The 23,901-nt window shown below is 38.5% G+C and overlaps 1 protein-coding gene across 3 annotated transcripts in view; it reads left to right on the top strand.

Annotated features, from left to right (window-relative positions):
* Positions 1–23,901, top strand: part of ADGRB3 (adhesion G protein-coupled receptor B3) — a 799,670-nt gene that overhangs the window by 755,413 nt on the left and 20,356 nt on the right. For all 3 annotated transcript variants that reach the window (XM_067702875.1, XM_067702873.1, XM_067702874.1), the window contains 4 exons: positions 230–401; positions 11,290–11,385; positions 13,054–13,093; positions 16,841–17,484. In XM_067702875.1, the coding sequence (XP_067558976.1) occupies positions 230–401; positions 11,290–11,385; positions 13,054–13,093; positions 16,841–17,484 (952 nt within the window). The remainder of the gene's footprint in view (positions 1–229; positions 402–11,289; positions 11,386–13,053; positions 13,094–16,840; positions 17,485–23,901) is intronic.

The raw sequence follows: 23,901 nt of genomic DNA, 5'->3' as shown, positions 1-23,901 counted from the left end.
TAGAGCTAAGAGCATACTTAAATATTTATAGTTTGCAACGGCTTTTGTAACGATTGTGGGATTGTTTATCAAAAAATAAATAAAACTATCAAATGTTATCTGCTTTGTGGTTTCCAAGTTAATGTCTTGGTGCCACCTACAAGAATGCTTTGTTGAACTGGGGTTTGGTTATCGCCTGGGGCATACGTATGTGCAGCTACGTAATGTCGCTTCCTCTGTGTTCCAACAGGGCGTCTCTTTGGAGCTCCTGTGTGGTGTTGCCCCTTCTGGCTCTGACGTGGATGTCTGCAGTTCTGGCCATGACAGACAAACGCTCCATCTTGTTTCAAATACTTTTTGCTGTGTTTGATTCATTGCAAGGCTTTGTGATTGTCATGGTCCACTGCATTCTCCGGAGAGAGGTGAGAAAGATCATTCTGCAAGAGAGAAGAATGATACCTAGAAGAGTCTTTTCCATGTTAACAAATAGGATCTTTTCTTTTAATAACTTGATCTTCAGGTTAAAGCTGGTCTCCTCTAAAGACAATCGTTTGGGAGTCAACGCTAAAGAGAAATGAAAAGGCAAAGGCAAAGTTCAAGGGGGCTCCTTGGACTCTGAAAGTGACAGATTAGAACAGATGGGGTGATGCAAGAAAAACGCAACCAGAGGTGCCAAGAGCCAGGGACAGTGGGTTCAAGAGAGGCTATGATGCAATCATAGGTGTAGATAAGAGCATGGGCGGCGTACCTAAAATGTAATTGCGATAGTATTTCTTAAACCTGTTCCTTAACTCATGCTTCTACACACAGCATAACCTCATTCCTCATACTTGACAGACTTTGTTTTAGAAAGAAAATGTTGAAGATGAACGAGGGGTTCTTTTGTCTCTGTACTAAGGTGCGGTTAAGGTTACTCAAAGGGGATGATTTTGATATGGATGACAATGCTCAGAAAATACAAAATATGGACACAGTGGAGCATGATTGGGCAGTAATTGTCCCCAAGGACTGTAGGTCTGTAATCACAGTGCTTCTCCAGGTCCTGGTGAGGTTTGTTGGCAGCAGTGAAGGAAAGAAGTCATCCTTCATGAGACACTAACCTGCACCAAATCCATCAAGATCAATGATGGAGTTCAGACTTGAGTTGTTTAGGGATAAAATATTGTTTTCCAACTGGTGCAACAATTATTCCGAGTGCTTGCAAGCACCAATACGGTGTTTACAAGGTTTAGGAATCATTTGAGCATTTACTCTGGGGACGGTGGTGACTAAAACACACAGTGACACAGTGCCATGCTAGTAATTTTGAGAAGATGGTCTCCACTGTCATTTCACATTATCTAGCTTGTTTGAGAACTCTATTGTGATGGGCACATTGCAAAAAGACACATGCGCATCTGAGTACACATCCTATAGCTTTCACATTGATGAGTGATGGTAAGCACAGGTTTTTACCTCATTTACCAGATGAGGAGAACAGCATTTCTGAGCTACTTTAGTGTAATACAGATGTCAGCAATAAACCCACACGTGTATTCCCAGAACATCTAGGATGAGAAACAATGAAAACAGAAGAATGATTTCACATTGCAAGGGGAAGGGGGGATTTCATCACTTAAAAAATCTGATCTAGGTCTTTGTTACCAAGACATCACAAATTTCTACCTAGAATATCAGCACTAAAACTCTTCCAAGTGTTGATTTTTTTATAGACCAAAGTTGCTTAAAAGTTAAAAAAGAAATTGAGCTATGTTCTTCTCCGACCGTAACTATCCTGAGAGTCTTCTGTGTTAATGTTAGGTCTAATATGTTAATGTTATCTCTAATATGTTTATGTAACAAAATTGTTCAAAATGTGTAGACACATGGTACATTTTTGATGGACGATTAAGGATGAATAGTGTGGGCTGTAAGCAAGATCCATGATTTATCTGCATGAGATTTTCAGAAGATATTAATACTTTAGGTGTTAAAGAGGAAAAAAATATCCCAACTCTAAATAAGCTTCTCTTTTTCTTCAGAAATAAGCTCTCTAAAAAGCCTTGGGCTATGATCAAAATATTCAGGTTTTAAAGTGACAGATATTTTGTTGGCTGATTCACAAAGTTGTGCTGCTTACATGAAGAAAAATGTTTGGCACAAAAATTCAATCCCATCAGAACTTTCCCATACTTGCTAATTGGACTAATAATTATCAAAAACATGATTTAAGGGTAATTAAATCATATAGTAAATGCTTCTGTTAAATAGGTGTCTGTAAATCTATATTTTCTGTATTTATTGGGAATAAGACTATGGATATTGGCCCTGTTATTATTGCATTTTCAATGATTAGTTCAAATTGAATAATTTTATAGTTGATAAATTAATAGCAGAGTGTCATGTCTCTCATTCCAACACTGAAATGGAAACTTGCATATCTAGTATTTTTTCATTGACCCTTAAAAATACCCTGTAACAGTGCTATAAATACACAGAGCAGATTTCAGTTATAGGCAAGTCTCTCAGAATTCCTCAGTGGCAATTGTTACCGAAAAACCAAAAGAACCCTGTTTAAATTTTGCAAATCACAAAGACCACATCATAAGGATGTCTCACTGAATTCATAGAAATTCTTTCTGACCTTCTAAATGTGTGTTGCCCGACGCTAGCAATGGGTCTATCTCATAGTACCTGTGATCACACTGCCCTAGCATTAACCACAGTCCAGGAGAATAAGGCATCTTTCCATGTCATTGCTATATCCTGTGAACAAACATCTCATAAAAATAGACCAAAGCAAATAGTCTCAATAGCTACCTGTAACATATTGTATAATGACTCAAATCTAGTGATCTACTTGATAATCCCATAGGAGATGCTAGGAATACAGTTTTATCTCTACTGCTTTCTTCACTTTAAAATATTTTTGTCACAATAATTCAAGATAATTTGTATGGACTTTTTTTTCTTTCTTTTTATTTGTTTAATATTTATGGTGTTCTTGCTGTATGCCAGCACCTAAGCTAAATGTTTATTTTTTAAATATGTATTTATTTATTTATTTGCCTGTGTCATGCAGCTTGTGGGGTCTTATTTCCCCAACCAGGGATTGAACTCGGACCCTCGGCAGTGAACGCGCAGAGTCCTAACCACTGGACTGCCAGGGAATTCCCTGGTCTTTTTCTTTCTTAAAAGTGTATAAGCAATGTAAGGAATATTTCCTTCAATTTAGAAAGGGACTGGGTACAGATAAACATATTTCTGTTTCTGTGTATTTTTGATACATACTAACATAAAGTGGTTGTTTGTAGTCTTTAATGATTCATCCAATATGAATTCAAAAGGCTTTGGAAGCAACCTATGTGTCCATCGACAGAGAAATGGATAAAGAAGCTGTGGCACATATATGCAATGGAATATTAGCCACAAAAGGAAACGAAATTGAGTTATTTATAGTGAGGTGGATGGACTCAAGAGTCTATCGTACAGAGTGAAGGAAGTCAGAAAGAGAAAAACAAATACCATATGCTAACACATATACATGGAATCTAATAAAAAAAATGGTTCTGAGGAACCTAGGAACAGGACAGGAATAAAGATGCAGATGTAGAGAATGGACCTGAGGACACGGGGAGGGGGCAGGGTAAGCTGGGACGAAGTGAGAGAGTGGCATGGACATATATATACTACCCAATGTAAAAGAGATACCTAGTGGGAAGCAGCCGCATAGCACAGGGAGATCAGCTCAGTGCTTTGTGACCATGTAGAGGAGTGGGATAGGGCGGGTGGGAGGGAGATGCAAGAGGTTGGGGATATGGGGATATATGTATACATATAGCTGATTCACTTTGTTATACAGAAGAAACTAACACACCACTGTAAAGCAATTATACTCCAATAAAGATGTTAAAAAAAAAAGTCAAAGATAAAACAACAAAAAAAGGCTTTACCCATATTGACTTTTACAGTCTTCTATGAAGCAGGTGGGTCTGCACAGAGGGGAAGAGAGCCTTGCAGTTTAAGGAGAAAAGAAATGAAATACTGTAACTGTGGCATTTTGAATGTGATGTGTGTGGGGCTTCATCCATTTTAAAAGTGGCTTTGCTTTCAGTGGCTCGAATTAGAAAACCTAAATTATTTCAAGTCAGGAGGGGAAGGAGAAAGGATCATCCTACTACCATCTCAACTCAATTATATTCCACTTTTCTAAAAAAGCAAATTGGTTCTTTGACTAGCAGTTTGTTGTGACCTCCAGAGCTGATATCTTAATATTTCAGTTTCATAAAATGTTTATTCTTGAAGTACAGGGTCTTCTTCTGAAGTCCCTTTCTCTTTTGAATTGCTTTAGCAGATGTCACTGACAGAAGTGCAAACACCAAGAGGGAATAAGAATATTTTTAAAAATTAAACCATCTGATTTATCACAACACATTACTTTCAGCAACAAACCTAGATCTTGGAAACTAATATGTGTCATACGTAATGAGACAGGATCTAACAGAACAAATATAGGTGCTTCCTTCATTTAGCCATCATTTCTTGAGAAGAATTCATTTGCAGCATGCACATAGCGACATAGCTACTATTTACTATTCTCCACATTGCTATGGAAATTCTAACTGCACAAGAGTTATGAAAGCTTTGAAATAGTTCCTGTTGCTAGGAAACCACTTTCCTGGTGCCTTCACATTCTTCTCATCTCTCCTGTCTCTGGCTCTGCCTGGCTCTAAGACAGTCGGGCAGCTTGATGTCAGAGGGGTAAAATAACAAGATTGTAGTACAAAATAAGCTACAATAAAACCCCTTCACTGGAAGGAAGGGAAAAAGGAAAGTACTTAAATGGATAATTTTGTTGTATCGGTATGTGAGGATCCTAGGGCTGCTCTGTACATCAGTAACAGGGCCAAGCTCATCTTTCTCTTTCCCCAGCGCTGGCAGGAGAGCCAAGCTCCGCCAGAGGAGGTCCCAGAAGTTTCATCCAAACCTGGGAAGTGATTTTGTAACAAATGCTTAAAATAAACATGAACAGTTCTTTTCTTTCTTTCTGTTTCTCCCACTCCCTTCCACCTTTTTTTTTTCTGTCAATGTCCCATTTCATCTTATTGTTTTCATAAAAATACAGATAAACAAACTTATTTACAAACACATGACAGTGATCATATGAAGCAGACAAGCCTCCTTAGCTATCTCATGTAAAACCAATATTCTCCCCAGATCATTTTAAAACGTAAATGAGGCCAGTAGTGGTGAAATAACTAGAGAGCAATTTGAAAAGAGGTCGTATTGCATATAAAAAAGTTCAGATGGAGAGTTGCATGAATCTCCCAGCTTGATCTACAGGGAATTTAGGTAGGACTCATGACCACGGAAGAAGGTACATTGTACAGCCCCCTGAAGAGCAGGGGCTTCAGTGGGTTTTGAAGATGGGGGTGTGGGTGATAGGAAACTTCAGAACTTAACGGGGTCCTGATTAAGAAAGCGAAAGTTTCAAGTGGAGGAAAATGGAGAGAGGGTCCCGGGCATACGACTTGCAAGAAATGAAGCCTGTGGTGAGTGGTAGAGAGTTGACTCTCCTCTGAGACCACCTGGGGTACATGGGGGCATAAAACAAGTGGAGAGATTTTTTTTTTAGTGGCTCTGACTGCAGCACCAAGAGAAAGACAGAACTGACGACATTTAAGGGCACAGCACTAAGTGATGTTTTAGAGCTTTCTCCTTGGGGTGTGCAGCGGCCTTGGTGAGAGGCCACAGTGTGTCGTGAAGGATAGATTTTAGAAGGTGGGTGAGTTGCCCAGGGTGGGGAGTGTTAGGGTCCTCGTCCTTGCTCAGAGGGGTGTTGGGTTAAAGGGAGAGCAAGGTGGGTTGCTAAGAGCTTTATCTTGGTCGTGCTGAATTGAAGCTTTCAAAAGAAATACATTTAAAGATTTTGTTTGTTTTGTTTTTAATAAGATAGAATGTGTGTCTGGAAGTGGGAGGATGGCTAAAGCTACCGCAATAAAGCTGGATTTTAATCGGAACAGAGGGTAGGAAGCACAGAGAGTGCCTTTAAATAGGAGCGTAGACAGGACCCAAGGAAGGACCATATAAAACCCTCTATACTTTTCCCCAGAAATCACCAGCCTCCCTTCACTCAATAGTCATCTCACCTCTTAGGCAGGAAAATATAAGTCTTATATCTCACTCCAGATTAGGTTTTCCTGATTGGAGCATAGTTGCAATTATGTCATGGATATTTCTACCCATCTTAATCTGCATGCGTGGTTCTCCAACTCCATACAGGAGGTTAACAAAAGCATGAAGTCAGATTAGTACAATGGCATCAGTGAACAAATTAAGACACAGAGAGCTCATGGCAGAGATTGGCAAACTCTGGCATGTCCGCCAGGTAGCATCCAGCCATGGCTTACCGTTACCCAAAATTCTTCAAGTGCCTGCCTGCATGAAAGGGCAAATCTCACCTCTCTCTCTCTTCAGACCCCAGGATCCCAGCTTGCAACAGTGTTAAGCTGGTGACAGGAAGTTGAGTATGTTTGGAGTAAAGTTTTAAAATTAATAAAAGAAATAAGAGGTCATGAGTTAGGTTTTTATTTTCTGCCTTGACGTGGATGGCGCGAGGCTACGATGAAGTATCTTCGGTGAAGGCATGGGTGGAGGTGGCTGGTGTATGACTTCCCTTTCCTTCTTTTCTCTCCTGCATGCCGAAGAAATACTGTTACATTTTTTCAGATCCTGTATGTGAAATGCTGTCTGGGGCAGCTTATGTGACCCCCAAATCTGATACAAAAAAATAGTAAAAGCTGTGAGAATTTTGAGACTAAGTGAAAGATCCTTTAGGTGTTAGAGAATTCCGATAGAACATCATTAGGACTGAAAGTTGGGACCGAAGTCCATATTTTCCCTTCCACATATAGCAAATGACAAACCATTTTTTTTCATTTCCCTTGCTCTCAGAGAGGTCAAATAATATTTTAATAGTGTGTAGTCATTCATGGTGCTTCTGTGAATTGGTATTAGACCCATGAAATTGACAACACTCTTGTTCATTTAATGTTGAAATTATATGAAATTTCATGTAATTAAAAAGCCATTTGTACAGATGTGAATCAATAGAAACAATAGTCGATATTCGATTTAGAAAATAACCAGAACATTTAAGAAACTTCTCTCCTCCCAAGCTAACAATCAAAAAAATCACAAGAATGTAACTTAAAAAAAAAAAAAAAAAAAAAAAAGAATGTAACTTTATTTCTTTTCTTTGCTTAAAATGATCTTCTGGAATTGGGAAGTCAGGAAGAAAAACTGGAGGTAAAGCTGTCTTCTTAAAAGGTGAAGCTTTGGGGTCTGTAGCTAAATACAGAGCCTGTTTCAAACAGTGCAGCTCTCTCCTGAAGCTTCCTCTGAATTGCAGCACTGCCAAGCAATGCTCCCTGCTCTTCCCCAGCAGTCTCTAAATCTGGCACCGACTCTCACAGTGACATTGCCAGCTGTCGTCGGAGCGGGGACCAGCAGAGAAGCTCTCGCTGGCGGCTGCTGAGATGAACCGAATCACTGTCCCTAGGGGAGGGACAGGAGAGAGACACGCCCTGTGGACCTCTTTGAACTCTGGTCTCATCCAGGAATCTGTCCACAGGAAAAGGGTTGATAGCTTTTTCAAGAGATTTTAGAGCAGCCCCAGCAGGATCTGGTCGGGATAACTTTGGTGGTGCCTGGCAGGATCCTTTCAGAAGACAACCTGTTAGCTTATTGTGTTCACCTCACCTTATTTTTGGAGATGTTTCTTGCCACTCTTTTTTATTTCACAACATGATACCAGGTTTCCTTAAAGTCTCCTAAATATTACAGGGCTATTCACATATCAGTTCTTTGCTACACCCTCGATACTTTTTAACCCTCTGTCTGACGTCAAGGTGGAAGATCTATGGCAGAGTATTATAAAAAGAGGACATTTTGAAATCTAGATTTTAACTGTGCCAAAATTGGTATTAAATGTTTAATTATTCTAGACGGGTTTGTTTAAAAATTGTATTTACTGGTCCTACATAAGTTTAAAACATGATTGATATTGGAAGAATTCAGGTATAATGATTTTAATATCTAAAAAGAAATTTTAAATTAAATTGGAACCTCAAATAAGTGACTTGTTCTCCACAGTCAGTCAGCTTAAGGAGCTTAAATAGTAAATATCTGCATCTTCTAACAGTTATTTTTCTTCAGTCTTAATCACAAGGCAAGAAAGACACCAAGACTATTATTGGCCAGCGTTGTAAATGCTCCTTTGGGCACAGAAAGTTTTAATTTCAGCATGCAATAGCCAGGTCGAGATTCTGTCTTTTGTTTGTTTTTATGCTTTCTCCTTGTTCGGAATTAAGGTCCTTGCAGACTTGCTTTCTTAAAACTTCTAACTGTTCTCCGTAAGTACAATACACATTAGTTCACCAAAGATAAAAGTCTCTTTGTTTACCTGATAGAACATTCATTTAGTTATCAAAATGTTTTCAAATAGCTGCAGATGCATTTTCCAGGTACTGTCCTGCTTGAAACACCCTTTTCTGTGATAGTACAAAATCTAGTCTAATCATGCTTCCCTGTCAGTGCTGGATAAATATTTAAGGCTAGTTCAGCTAGATTGCCTGAATGTATTTTTAAGATTTTTTTTTTAATCAAACAGAAGAATTTCTCCTGCAAATCTTTCTGAATTAGAAGGAACAGAGGCACTAAAAGTGTCAGAGAATCCAATACTTAAATCATGGCATTTATATGACCAGTAAAATGACCTTGAATTGACTGTAGACTTTTTATGCTTTTCTGTTTTATATTTCTTGTGACTAGCATTGACTGATTCATGGAGCTGACATCATTCTCCAGTATGGAAATGCCCTTAATCCATTGTCGTATTTGGGAGTTTGGTAGTTTAAGGTATCGATTTTGTATGTGTGTGTTATGAAAAGGAGATTTCTTTTATATCTCCTTCAAGCAATCAGATAGTGGATTTTGAAGAGAAACTGACAGGAGTTGCTTTTCCGTATTTCATTGTCAGACAAAAATATCCTTGACAACTGCACTCTGAAGGCCTGAAAATAGAGTGGCTGGTGAACAAGCGTTAATGTTTCGTTTTACCAAGGGCCACCTTTCATATTTTATGGGTGCTGGTGCTCAGAAGCAGATTTGAAACAAATTCATGTGACAAGCTCCTGGAAGGCAACATTTCTAACACATTATTTATCTTCTTTTATAAAGTGTGTGCTTCTTTAACAGTTGCCTCGGGGCACAAACAGAAAATTGGCAAGTACCTATTTTTCTGACATTAGTTCTTAGAATTTTTCTTCTGAAACAGATATACTTTCTTAGAGTTTTCCCCCAAATGCGAATTTCTGTGTAACAGAAACAGAGATCATCCGGCAAACAGGAGACGCATTACCCTAGTGTATAACGATCTTCTGATTATTAATTGTATCGCTTTATGTCTCACAGCTATGACTTCTTAATCTAAGAAGCATTCGCTTCTAAAGAGTCTAGTTTGTCCATGCCATGTCTCCTCCAAGGGAGAAGCTGGATGAATTACTTCCAAATAGGCATCCAGTTCTTCAGGAAAAGATGATCAGACTAAATTTCACTGAGCCTGAACTTTTACTGATGTGTCTGAAAGAGGAAATAAGAAATTACCTCACCCAGTTGTCTCAGACAACTCCTTGTTCTTTTTTTCCAGAAAGTTTCAGATTTAGAAATATTAGAATATACACACTACTATAGATAAAATAGATGAACAACAAGGACCTACTGTATAGCACAGGGAACTCAATATCTTGTAATAACCTGTAACAGAAGAGAATCTGAAAAAGGATATATATATATATATATATTATATGTATAACTGAATCACCCTGCTGTACACCTGAGACTAACACAGCATTGTAAGTTAACTATACTTCGATTAAAAAATGGTTAAAAAAAGAAATATTAGAATCAGAAAATGGAAGGGTCAGAGAATATGGAGCCCACCCCCCGCTTAATTCACAGCCATAGTGGTTGCATCACCAGGATCAGAATCTGAGGGGAGAAATCCAGCACGTGGGCAGAGGTCTCATGATGGAACTGCAGCCAGGGCTCAGTGGTGGTAACTAAACTTCATGTCACTTTCCACATCTTGCCGTTTGGGAAACAGGCTACTAACGAATTTTTGAAATGGGTGAGAGGAGCTGAAAACAGCTTAATAGGCTCAGGGTTTTTTATGGCCAATACATAAACTACGCACATCTCACAACAAGTGACAGGATAGCTTATACACATGCTTTGCAAAACTGGACATCATTATGTTTCCCTTGGTGGCCCCTACAATGGTGCTTCAGGAAAATAGAAGGAATGCCACATCATCTGTGCTTTGTTTGATAACCCGATAAGACAGATGATAATAAACAAGGAGGGGAGTAACAATAATGTGAAGTCAGAAAAGCCAAATACTAGTAAAATGACGTTGCCATTGACTTGACTTATGGTGATGCCCACCGGCAAGCTCGTTAGGGGCCTAATGAGCTGCAGGAGGTGGACGGACTAGCAGACACAGAGGTACCACGACGTCAGGGTAGCTGTCGGCTGATTTGTGTGTTTGTTATTCATCTATTCAGGTTTATCCATGTGCTGTTTAACAAAGGATTTAACGTTCTTCGAATTTCCTTGTGATGTGTTTGTTCTTTGCTCAGAATCCAGTTGTGAATGTATATTAAGGAAGTTCGGCTTTGCTAAGTGGCCTTTTTTTTTCCCACGAGAATCAACCAGAAACAGAGTAGTTTTTGTTACCTTTTGGTTTCATTGTGTGTGGGGTTTTTGGTTTTGTTTTGTTTTGTTTTGTTTGCACATAAGGGCACATAGTACTTGAAGCAAGACAAGAAATGGTCTCCCCAATATGCATTACATAAGACATAAAAGGAAAATCCCAGATCAATTTTGGTCGACAGATCATTGAGTCATCTCATTCTTCCCAATGTTTAAAGCTGTTGTGAAGATTATGCCATACCGAATAGTAAATCCCCCTTGAAAGACAGGCATATTGTTTGTAGCAGTGGAAATAATCCTGCCGTCGGGCAAGAATGATTAGTATTGAGCCAGACACAGCCATCGGCACAGCTGAGGAGTTCCCAGCACCTCCCTCTACAGATGTTGGTAAATGATGAATTCCCTGGGCATGGACCAAAGTCCAGGTGCACCAAGTAAACAAAACGGGTATTGGATCATAAAAACAGTGATAATGGTTTTCTCAGTCAATTGCCAATATGGACAGTATCTGGTCATTACCAAGAGAGAAGAAAATGAATGTTTGTCCTTTTTTCACAGGTTCAAGATGCATTTAGATGCCGATTGAGAAACTGTCAGGACCCAATCAATGCTGATTCTTCCAGTTCTTTTCCTAACGGGCATGCTCAAATCATGGTGAGCTTTTAATTCCCCTCTGAGTCTTCATTCAGTCATGATTTCTCAAGGGAATAAGCAAATATTCTTAGCCGTAAAATAGTATCAAAATTCCATTTTGAATGACTTTGACTGTAGTTTGGTCACAGGCTTGGAACTCTGATACCAGATGGCGGTTCTGTCTGGACTGGTTAGGAGTCCTGGATCTGTTACTGGACCCTTGATGTGTTGAGTGTGGAGTTTCTGGGTGACACCAGGGGGTATGTTCATCCTCACACAGAGTTAGGGTTAACAGTGTGTCCATAGGATCATGTTTGTTTACAGATCAGAACAGGATGGTACCTGCACATCTGGTCTTAAAGCAAGACCTGAAGTGGTTCTCGCCTTGCTTCCCATTCAGATTCCTCAGAGGAGCCGCACTCCAGAGCAAGGAAAAACCAGCATCCTGGGATAGAACCCAGGCATTGGTGGCTCCAGGGGGCAGCCCAAGACGAGAGCCACTGCCCTAAAGTATGAGGGGCAGACACACTCCCAGAAGAAGGCCAACCATTGTACATGAGCTCTGACTGTTGTTGGGATAAGGGGTACTTTACACATAACCACTTCCGTATATTTTAGAAATGAAGTAAGGTTTAAACTGTGTCATTAACATCATGGCTTAAATAGAGTTTTCTTAGTAATATGCTTGATTTATTATCGATGTATTTGGATTAGGCAACACAAAAACAGTCTAAACGGTATACTAGTAACTAAGACAGGAGAAGGAATCATTAATTCCTTATTAAAAACAAAGAGATAAATACTGATATCTTGAATCTAAGAATTGATTAAGATGGGCTAATTTGGGCTTCCCTGCTGGCGCAGTGGTTGAGAGTCCGCCTGCTTATGCAGGGGACACGGGTTCGTGCCCCGGTCCGGGAGGATCCCACGTGCTGCGGAGCAGCTGGGCCTGTGAGCCATGGCTGCTGAGCCTGCGTGTCCGGAGCCTGTGCTCCGCAACGGGAGAGGCCACAACAGTGAGAGGACCGCGTACCGCAAAAAAAAAAAAAAAAAAGATGGGCTAATTTAATTTCACCATTAAAAATAAACTAATTTGTTTACAGTAAAAGTTTGGGGAAAATATGAGGATGGAACTAAACTCTAAGCAGGTTCTAGGCCAGATTAGTATTGTTTAATCTTCAATTTTAATTCCTAAGCCTGAAAGTCGTTTGTCACATTTGCATGAAAATGTATCATCAGAAGAGCCTAGTTTGACTACTAAGGATTTGACAAAGCTGTATTATAAGATATTGCATTACAAACAATATATTCAAAATGAATGCATAAAAATATAAATAACAAAGACATTTATTTAAGTATCTTCATAATATTTCACATTCCAATCTTTTTATTGTGGTTTAAGGAATTGCCTTGAAATTCTGTTTTTTTACATCTGGTGTTAGATGACCGTGGGTATAGTTTTGCCTTATTAAAGTCATACACCATGTTCCCACTGATTTTATCCAACATGTGGTCTCTAGAAAATACTCTTGAAAACAATTTGATTATTCCTTGATAAACTTCCTTTGCACAAAACAATATCCTGGTATCTCATAGTCAGATATTTGTTAACTTCAGATAATTTGGTCAGTAAAAGTCACTTGAGGTCTTCATTAAATGATGATTCTATGTCATTATTTCTTGTTACAGACAGACTTTGAAAAGGATGTAGACATTGCTTGTAGATCAGGTAAGAATATTTGAATTTTGAAAATATAATCATTAGATGTTGAATAATTTTTATGATTTTGATTTTAAAGAAAATGCTGTGGTTTACCCATCACATATTCCTGTAAATGTGTAAATTGAGTCTTTCAACTGGAAACATTGTAATAGCAGATGTAGGAGAGGGGGGAGGGAATGAGAGAGAGGGAGAATATGAATGGGGAATGCGAGGAAGTGAAAATGGTTGATTGGAAGTACTGTGACTGCAGGAAAGCATTGACTTGGAGACAGAAGCCTTCCATCCACCTATTACTGGTTGTCAGGTGTAAGGCCAGTCAAGTTGGTGTCTCTCTGTGCCTCAATTTCATCATCCATGCTGGAAGGATGAAATACCATTGTGTGTGAGTGTGTTTGGGTGTGTGTGTGTGTATCACAGCTTTGTTGCTGTATTTTCAGAGCATGCGCACACCGTCTTAGAGAGCTGGGTCCCAGGGACAGTGTTCCCAACGTCTGTTCTCCAGCCTGTGGACACCCACCAAGAGTAGATGAATAATGTTCCTTTATATTGGGACAAAATATACCTTATTTAACCTTTTATTCATTGGTTTTCGTGGTGCCTTTGAGAATAAGAGTGAATATCCACTTCACCTAACTATCCAAATATTTGAAAGCAAATACTACTTAGCCCAATCTAGGTCTTTTTTTTTTTTTTTCCAGACTAAACAAACCATGTTTCTTCACTCATTCCTCAGAACATCCTCCCAGGCAGACATGGTACCCCAGGTGTCAATCATTTGAAATTATGGTGCCCAATTTTAACTATGCTGCCCACACTTAGCCAGCATTTATCACAGTTGGCTCTTTCCTTGTATTAATGCTATCTACCTTTGCATCTGATTTCATAGCAGCTGGTACAGTACCAGTGTCAACTGATTATCATTTAAAATTCCCAAGACTTTTTGTAGTAGCTGTCAGGGATTTCCCAGTCTATGATTTGTAAAAGTTCTGGGGTTTTTTTTGTTTGTTTGTTTTTTTAGTCCTTGATGAAAAATCTAGCCTTTGCATTTATCTCTATTTGCTACTATCTTACTGGTTTTAGGTTACCATTCTATCCATTTGAAATTGTTTGGCCTTTGAAATTTTGATAAGAATGCCTTCTAAATCTTCATCCAAACTTTACAAATAAAGGAGTTATATTCATCTTGTTCTCTTTTGTTAAAATACCCATTTTCCCCAGATTCATTGTATTCTGAGATTTAGTATTCTTAATATTAGGCCAGTATCATTATTTTATTAGAAAAAAATTCTTTTAATTTTTCATTTTCTGTCCGTGCCTTTTTTTAGCTGAACTTATCAGGAACTTGCCCGTGTGTTTTTCTAAAGATTTCCTTCCATGTTGAGGTATATTCAGTGTTAAAGTCTCAATTCCTGGTCTCTGAATAATCTTTCCCTAAGTTTTGTTGAAATTCACTTTCCCAAAGGGTGGAGTGTATATATGATTATGCTAAATATTCAGGTGCTTTTTGCTTTGTCTTGGTTTTATTTGCATTTTGTGCTTCACAACTTGACTAATTTCTCTCAAAATTCCCATCACTTCAACATCACATTTGTATGTGTAGGTGGTGTCGATTTGTTTATGTTTTATATTCAAAATTTGGATATCCATTTTAAGTAAGTCAAAGAAATAGTTAAATTTCTCATATAGAGTCGACACTACTTAATAAGAATTATATTTCCCCAAATATTTAAGATATACAAATTTTCAGCAAAGACAGTTGTATCATTGATAAAAATGTGCTACTATAACTACAAATCATATTACATTAATACAAACTAAATGTATTTTATACAAATGCAGATTATGAAATCAATATTCAGTACCAAGGTTTACTTTACAGTTTACAAAATACTGATAAAAGTATAAAATTATATGTCCTTAATAAAATGTAATAGGTTCCCATAACTAGCCTTTATATTGTATTGCTATAAATTTTGGATTAATTTTTGCCTACAGTTAAGGATTAAAAATATTCTTCCCTGAATTTGGAGATATCTTAAGGTATTTTATTTGGAATATTACTAAATCTATTAACTTAACATATTTTATCTCTGAATATTTTCAAGTAAATTGTTCCTGGCAACCACAATTCATTACCTATCTATTAATTTAAGAGGTTTGGAAATAACTTTTTTAAACTGAATTATTCTACTTTTTAAACATTATAGTTAAATATAAAAAGTCACACCAAACTGTGGATTAATAAAAAATATGCAATGTAGATTTAACATCTTTTGTTTGTTTGTTTTGTTTTTTGGGGGTTTTTTTCTGCTCATTTTTAAAAATTTTGACTGGAGTATAGGTGAATTACATCTTGAATATCTAAGAAGAAAGAGACCTAATACAATGATTAAATACAGTATCTCTAAAGATAAAAGATATTACATGAATGATGCATGTCTTGAATTAATTTGAAAGCTTCTCTTCTTTGTAATAGGGAAAGACATTCAGAACCTTCTATTTTGCAAACTCTGCTTTAATGCATAATAATTAGGATGCTATTTGAAAACTGAATAATAATGGGTAAAATTGAATATGTCTGAGACTTTTCATGAGGAGATAATAAACCAAATAGTTATAGCTACCCATGCCTAACAAAACATTCAATGGCAATGGCTCTACTTGTTGATAGGGCAGTACTTGGAGGCCGTGTTGAACCACCTTGCACACAGTGCTGTTCTCTGTGCTTTCAGCACCACCATGACCAAGAAAACGTCTTCAGAATTTCATTCTCTCAGACCTCAAAACCGACAGCTGCCCGCAACTAAGCAGGCTTCAAGTCATTCTGCCTCCATTACACATAAAATATGATTTTCTTCCTTCTAGAGAGGGAAAAAAGAGAAAAAACTAAACTATATTTTCATAAAGAGTTCTGAACTCTTCTGTTGATTGGTTTTTCCTTAGTGTGGTTTATGTTTTCATTTTGATCTCTTTCTTACTACAAGCTATCATGCATTTTTAAGTTTTCTAAGTCATTATTTTGCAGGCTTAAAATGGAATGGAAGTTTTAGAGGCTCATACAGCTTTTTTCTGCTTAAAGTCAGTTGGCACTTTTAATACCCCCTCAAGGGCATTGGAGCTTATGGATTGATCTTGTTAAAAAAATGCCTTACTTTTCCTGCATGGAACTGAAGATGATAAATACTTTTGAACCCTGCATCTACTTGACCATATGGACTTCACAGATAAATGCTCATTAGTTTTCAATGGGCATAATTTTTGAAGGGATTTCTGATGTAGTAGGATGAAATTCTCATTGATTACCTCTCTCAAGAAGTATTTTAATGAGTAGAACTTGTAGAATACTTTAGGGGAAAACCCTTTAAGAAAAAGTCAAACTCTTGTTAATATATCCATAATTTTATAAAGCCCTTTGCAGTAGACAGATGGAGAAAATTTCTCTGGTAATCTACCTTTTCCCTGAAAAGTTAGGCTGAGTTATTTAGGGTTAAGGCACTGAGATTTTTGAAAGTCTGTTCATCAGTTTTCCCATATGTTTTATCTGTGGGCTGCCTGAGAACTATAAGAGCATGTCAGAATCAACACAGAGTGACTGAGTAATTTGGACCATGTGCAAAAAATAGATATGTAATTTTTAATAATTTTTATTTTACTAAGGAAAATGTTTAGTAAAATGAGGGACAACAGAATACAATAGTAGTCAATAAGTGTGCATTAACGTTCTTTTATTTACTTTTATGTTCTAATTCACAGTTCTTCACAAGGATATTGGTCCTTGCCGAGCAGCAACAATAACAGGCACCCTCTCCAGGATTTCTCTAAATGATGATGAAGAAGAAAAGGGAACAAACCCTGAAGGGCTAAGCTATTCAACATTGCCTGGAAACGTCATTTCCAAAGTCATTATTCAGCAACCCACAGGTCTGCACATGCCCATGAGTATGAATGAGCTGGGCAATCAATGTTTGAAAAAAGAGAACAGTGAGTTGCGGAGAACTGTGTACTTATGTACGGATGATAATTTGAGAGGGGCGGATATGGACATCGTTCATCCTCAAGAAAGAATGATGGAGAGTGACTATATTGTGATGCCCAGAAGTTCTGTTAATACCCAGCCATCAATGAAAGAAGAAAGCAAAATGAATATTGGCATGGAAACCCTGCCCCACGAAAGGCTATTGCACTACAAAGTGAATCCTGAATTCAACATGAATCCTCCTGTCATGGACCAGTTCAATATGAACTTAGAGCAACATCTCGCACCCCAGGAACATATGCAGAATTTGCCCTTTGAGCCTCGCACAGCTGTGAAGAACTTCATGGCCTCTGAGTTGGATGAAAATGCGGGATTATCGAGAAGTGAAACTGGATCAACGATATCAATGAGTTCTTTAGAAGTAAGCAATGGAACAAGCCTTCCCTTGATATTTGAAAGTTAGATAGATGATACACTGATAGACTGATTGATTAATAGATAAGAGGTAGATAGATAGATAGATAGATGGATGGATAGATAGATAGATTCATGGGGCACTGCACTGGGGGAGAAGGGTCACATTAGCTTTTGCAGTTATGTATTGTCTAAGAATTTGGGGTATGTTGTGTTTAAGGTTCTGGACATATGCTTTTTCCAGTAGAGCATCAGAATCCCCTTTCTCGAGGTCATATTTTTAAAAATGAACCCTCTATAATTAAAATGATACCTATCTGTCATAATGGGAACCAAGTAGAGCACTCCTAAACAAACAGAAGATCCTCCTGATGTTTCTTGGGTACCAGAAGTCTTTTGGTGGTTAAAGTAGTTTCTGGATGGCACTACAAACTTTAAGCAAGGTCTGGGTTTTCTGTGTGAGGGCAGCTGTTAAAATAACAAAATTGGAATGTTTCAATGAGATCTACCATTACACTGATTATAGACTTTATTATTACCTTAGACTGATATCTTTCAGAGGAAATGTTTTTTTCTTAGCTCTTACAGAATTATGACCACTAAATGTTTTGGTCTTAAATTGTGAACTCTTGGGAGGGATGTAAATCAAGCAGATCAAGAGTCAGGACTCTGAGGTCAAACCACAAGGCTTTTGTGGAAAAGCAAGCTCCCCTCAGCTTCCTTTCTACCCACAAAGTGATGTAAAGAGTAGTCAACAGGTATCAATATCACTCATATTGTATTACAATTAATCAAGTAAGATCTAAGTCAAGTAAGACAAGTAATGTCTAGTTTTCTTTTGACATACCTCCTGTAACTGTTTTGTATGTGACTTTCATATCCTCTGTCTTGAAGTTTTGCTGTAAACCCACTGCGGATATATTGCATATGTTCAATATACAATGCAATATATGCATTTTTTAATATGTATTGCCAATTGTCTTAATATAACAGATTATTTCATAAGACAATATAATCGGTTGCCTACTCTTTCCATCAGAAGTTTGTTGACAATATTCTAATGTTCAAAAGTGCCCAGAGGCAATTGCCCCTTCCTTCTTCCCACAAGACTGTGCCTTCTACGAGGCCAAGATGAAGAGACACCCTGAAAGGCTGGAGTGACTTGATGTGAGGTGTAATTTTGAGGGTTTTCCCAGCTGCATTGAGGAAATTCTACCGTAGATGGGAATCTAGGATAAATCCCTAAATTCTGTCGGTAGATCAGACCTAAACAGAATAGGGTTTCTGAGGAGAATCATTCTTTGGAACCAAAGGCATAGGGGCAGTGAGTCCAAGTTCACTCCTGAGTGGCTGGAGCTCCCTGTAGACAAGAGCGTCCAATCATTCTGAATTAGCAGAGTAGCCACGGTTTCCATCTCTAACTTGCATATCCCAGAGACTAGCAGGTCTACTAAAATAATGACCACGTAAGCACAAACTACATAACATTTATGCAAAATCACAGAAGTTTTTACAAGAATTTTCAGTGAGTGTGCATATAATAACATAACACTGTAAATAATCTTAAAGACCATATGGAGTCTTCTACATAGAATGGCTCTTTAAAGTGTGCTAGAAGGGTTAGAATGGAATTGCATTAAAATATTTTGCTTGTTATAAAAATGCTTTATGTCTAAAAGGCTTAAAACCTTGCTGGGTTTGATATTGTACAGGTTGTATGTGTTTGAACAATAGACTGAATTTCTGAGTGCTGCTTTGTTCAGTGGTAATTTTTCCAAATCTCCATATCCTTATTATTAAGAATAAGCATCATATATAAGTGTGATTCAGCCAAAAGATCTGCATTTAAATGACTTAGAAATCACAAGGCTTACATCTTGAAAAGGAGAAAATTCAGGATTCAGAATGAAATTTCAGTTCCTCATTTTCATTCTTTCAAAGAGTTTAATAGTTAGTAATTGCTTAGGGTGACCATTTTAGGAGACAGCTGAATATATAGATGTGGGAATGAATAATAAAAATTAGCATTTATATAGCATCTTTCATTAGCAGATCCTCAAATCACCTTAAAAACGTGAATTAATTAATCTTCGCGACACCTCTGGACGATGGATAAGTTGTTCTAATCCTTGAAGTAAAGTCATTTGTCCAAGGTCACAGTGTAAGTGCACAGCAAATCTAGGACCGGAATCTTTCTGTCCTGATCAATTTTACGCTGTCTCAAAGAGACAGTCATGTGCCTGAACATTAGCATGAGCATAACTTTATACAGTTCATTTAACCCTGGACAGACACTTGGTCTTATGGAATAAAGACGTGAAATGGATGAAGTGTAGATGTATACAGCTAGCAGATTTTGGAGATAAGACTGTGGCCAGATAAAGTCTGGTGTGGCTTCCTTTGTGGGCAGAGTGAGCCACACTCTGTCTGCAGTGAACCAGCAGGTAAGCTGATATTCTGACAATAGAGGAAAAGCAGAAAGATGACTAGAGTATCTACATGGATTGTGGTGCGCAACAGTAGCCAGGAGGTGTCTTGAGACCTAGAAGACAATACAGAGATGAAAGTGAGTGACTGTGTGGCAGCCATGGGGCCGTAGAAAAATTTGAGTCTTCTCTGAGTGAGAAGGGAGGTTCCAACCACAGGGGCATCCCTGCCTGGGAAACCGGGGCAGCAGAGGACGGCCAGATGCCTCAGGGACTTTTCAGGGATGGAATAAAAAGATGTTCCTAGTAATTCAGGAAGTTGCCTCCAGAGGAGTGGGTGTTCACAATTTGACAAAGTGGGAAGTGGTGGGAGAAGAAAAAGAAGAGGGTAAAACCTGGCAGTTGCAGCCCAGAAGTCAGTATTGTGAGGAAGAGTGCAGGCGAGGAAAAACAAGAGTCAAAGGAGAAAGAAACAAAGCCAAAGAGTGGGTGGAAGTATTTATTCAAATAAGCAGGAGGCAACAAAGCAAGAGGGAGGCTCCCCAGCCCAGAAGGCAGTGCCAGCAGAAAAGGCTCCAACCTCCAGGACAGCTTGTTCAGCTAACCCCCAATTATTCAGCGTAGAAAGTTTAATAAATGCATCAAGTTTTTTCGGCATAAAAGCATTTCCAGCTTCTCTCCCGTCTTAATATTATCTTGTGTCTTTCTTTCATGTAATATGTTATCTGCCAATTTCCGAACTGTATCCATTCCCAGAATGGACTTGTTAAGCAATTCTGAAAACTTTAGATTTCCACAATTAGGGATTCATTGCAATATGCACATGGTAGAATGTCTCACAATGGCTTCAGTCCTAGATGTCCTCTAATTGCTTAACACTGTCATCAGTATTTAAGTCATTCACCTTCAATTAATGAGCAAAATGTGTTGAGTGCATGGTATGTTTATAAAGCAAAAAACTACGAGGTACTGTGAAGCAAGTGGGGAAAAAAGAAGTATCAGCGTTCTCAAGCCATTGAGCACTATGAGATATATCAATAATTTAAACCTTGGGCTGTGGTTCTATTTACTTTTTGAAAAATTATAGATATATCAGTGTAAGAAGATAGGTCAATATTTGTCTTGACTTAGTGGAACATTCGATGGCTTGTAGCTGGTAGATCTAAACAGGACACATTTCCTTAGTCAAAGCCTTCCCACTTGTGTGCAGGTCCAGGGCCCACCTTCACCCTTTTTCCCTTGTGTCTCTCGGGGTTGATACAGGTTCCTAGCTGGGTGAGAAGACTGGCCACTAGGAAACACTGTGAGAGATTGGAGGCTGGGGAAAAGAAGGAATCCAGGGTGTTTTCCTCCCTCTTTCTGCTTTGGGCAGTACCTCATGTCTCCTTAGCTGTTCTGTAGGGCCTCCAGCTTCTGCCAGGTGCCTCAGCCCCCGGGCTTAGGTCGAAGTGTCATCTCCCCATGTCCGTCCAGCCTGGTGGGCGGGGGTGGGCAGTAGCCCCTTCTCCTGCAAATCTCTGGGTTCCCTCGTGGTCCCTTTTGTGGCTTCTCAGTTCCTCCATCACTGGGATTCCTGTGAAACACTTTTCTCCAATGTAAGCACATTAAGTGCTTAGCTTAGCTTTGCCTTAGCTTTTCTTATAACTAAACAGAGTTAGATAGTAAATTGCACAACTTCTTTTTTAAACAAAGTTCTGCTACTCCAGGTTTTCTGAACATTCAGATATAACTTAACAATGTATCTCAAAACATGCTCAGATAAATCTCTCTCAATGTATAAATGGGTAAATGGGTACCATTCTAGGGTAACTTTTTATACACCAGTTTTCCTCTGGACATGAATTATAGAGCTCTCAGCATAATGGTTTTGAAAGGTAAAACATTTTAGCTATAGTGGCACATCGCAGGTGCTTCCCTTATGGCTGTTGTGAACATCAAATTGGATAATGTATGTGAAAACCCCTTTGAACATTGTAAGGAGCACTTCAGATGTAAGGTCGTGTGATTATTATTTCATTACCATTGTATCTTGAATATCGGTAAAGAAACTTGTTTGCTGTACTAGGTCAGTATTCAGGAAATTAGACAAAATGTTATGGCCATACTTCTGTCACTAACAGAAACCATTGTAGGACTGACCATTGGGCAGAACATCTTTTTTTTTTTTGAAAATTTTTTTCCTCATGTAGCTGTGGTGAAAGAAATGCTTGCCCTTCTTCAGTGTTTTGTTTTTGCTCCTGGATTAGGAAATTTTGTCTTTTATGAAGGTGTACAAGCAAAATTAGCTCAAATAACTCATTTTTCAAAATTAATGATTCTCAAGTTTCATTTACACAGATATTTTGAATGGATTTGACATCAAAGCTTTCTCCTTGAGTGGGTTCATTGCTCAGTCTGTAATGGAAACTTTTAATGGCAGTCACATTGACATTTATTAGTCCATGGAATTTATTCCTCACTGTGAATCTTCTAGTATCCTGTCCAACTTAATTTGCAAAGGCACAAACAACGAAGTATTCCCTTTGAGAAATTATTCATCATTCTACAAGGCTTTGCTATGGACAGATGCCATTATACACATCCTTGCTAAGTATTCCTCTGAGTAGCCTCATACTGGTGTGCATTTTCTTACTCTGACATCATCCTAAAGAATTTTCCCCTCTCTTAGTGGTGGGCCTGCATTCTTCTAAATGGTCTCAATCCTCTTGGCTGTCAATAGATCTATTCAAAATGGTTTTCTTTGTGTATATAGCCCACATGCTTATCCAAATTCTCCTGGAGTATTCCTGAGAAAAAGAACAAAACACAACCAAAATACAAGTCATTCTTTTGGATTTGTTTGGCTTTCATAGTGTAGCTCCTTCAGTCTTTCATCAATAATTTTGTGAATGTCTACTATTATGCCAGACCCTCTGATAGATGCCAGGGATATAAAAGTGGCCAAGACAGATGTGGATCCTGCCCCGGTGGTGAATAAACACTATGGAAGAGACAGATGGTGAACTGTTAACAAATGATTAATCTAAAAGTGTGTGTTGTGCTGGGAAATAACCGTGGAGTGTGAGAGACAGGCTTCTTTAGAGGAGGTGATCTGGGGGGCCTTCTGAAGCTCCACGGGATGAACAATGAAGTTAAGGAGGAACATGGCTTGTGAGATGCTGAAGGATCGGGGGTGTTTCAGACAAAAAAAATTGCAGGTGAAGAGGTCCTGGGCAGAAAAGAGCTTGGAATATTCTCATAGGATTAGAAGACACATGTAGCACGGGGCAAGCTTCTTAAGTCCAAGTTGGAATAGGAAGAAGAGACCAGATTTTGCAGAACCTTGTAAAATGAAAGAAAAAATTGAGGACAGTTAAGCAACTGTCATGATCATTTCTCCATCCATCCATCCATCACTTTGATGGTTTGGAATGGAAAGGTTTAGGATCCAGTGGTAGTGGGAGAGGTAGTAGAAGTGGAGCAGAAAGCTGGAGGACAGTTAGGAGATCACTGAGGTCAACCACACAAAAGACAAGAATGCCTTTGACTGTGGAGGGCAAATTAAGATGTGTTTTGGATATAGAACAGATGGCACTGCTGGTGGATTTGATGTGCAGGATGAGAGGCAGGGAGGGCTGAAGGGTGACTCCTAAATGCCTGGCTTCACCAACTAGATATGCAACATTTCCTGTGACAGGAAAGAAAAGGGTGTTTGCAAGTTAAAAGATGGTATTGAAAACCCTGGGAATGAATGATTTCATCCAAGAGAGAATATAAGAAAAAAGAAAACTATGGAACTCAACATTTAGAAGTCAGGGAGAAGAGAAAGAGCCAGCAAAGGAGACTTGGCAGACAGAACTAGAGCAAATAAGAAGGAGGAAAAGAAAACAAAAGGAAAAGCTGAGGGAGATGAGGAAGGGATTAACCTTCAAAAGCTTCTGAGAGTCCATTAAGATGAGGAGAGAAAAATGACCTTGGAAACCATCCAGATGGAGCTCACCTGAGACCTTGACAACAAG

This window comes from Pseudorca crassidens, chromosome 13 (assembly GCF_039906515.1).
Source record: "Pseudorca crassidens isolate mPseCra1 chromosome 13, mPseCra1.hap1, whole genome shotgun sequence".
In the NCBI taxonomy this organism is placed as follows: domain Eukaryota; kingdom Metazoa; phylum Chordata; class Mammalia; order Artiodactyla; family Delphinidae; genus Pseudorca; species Pseudorca crassidens.
The sequence above is the reverse complement of the archived record's forward strand: the minus strand, read 5'-3'. Positions and strand labels throughout refer to the sequence as shown.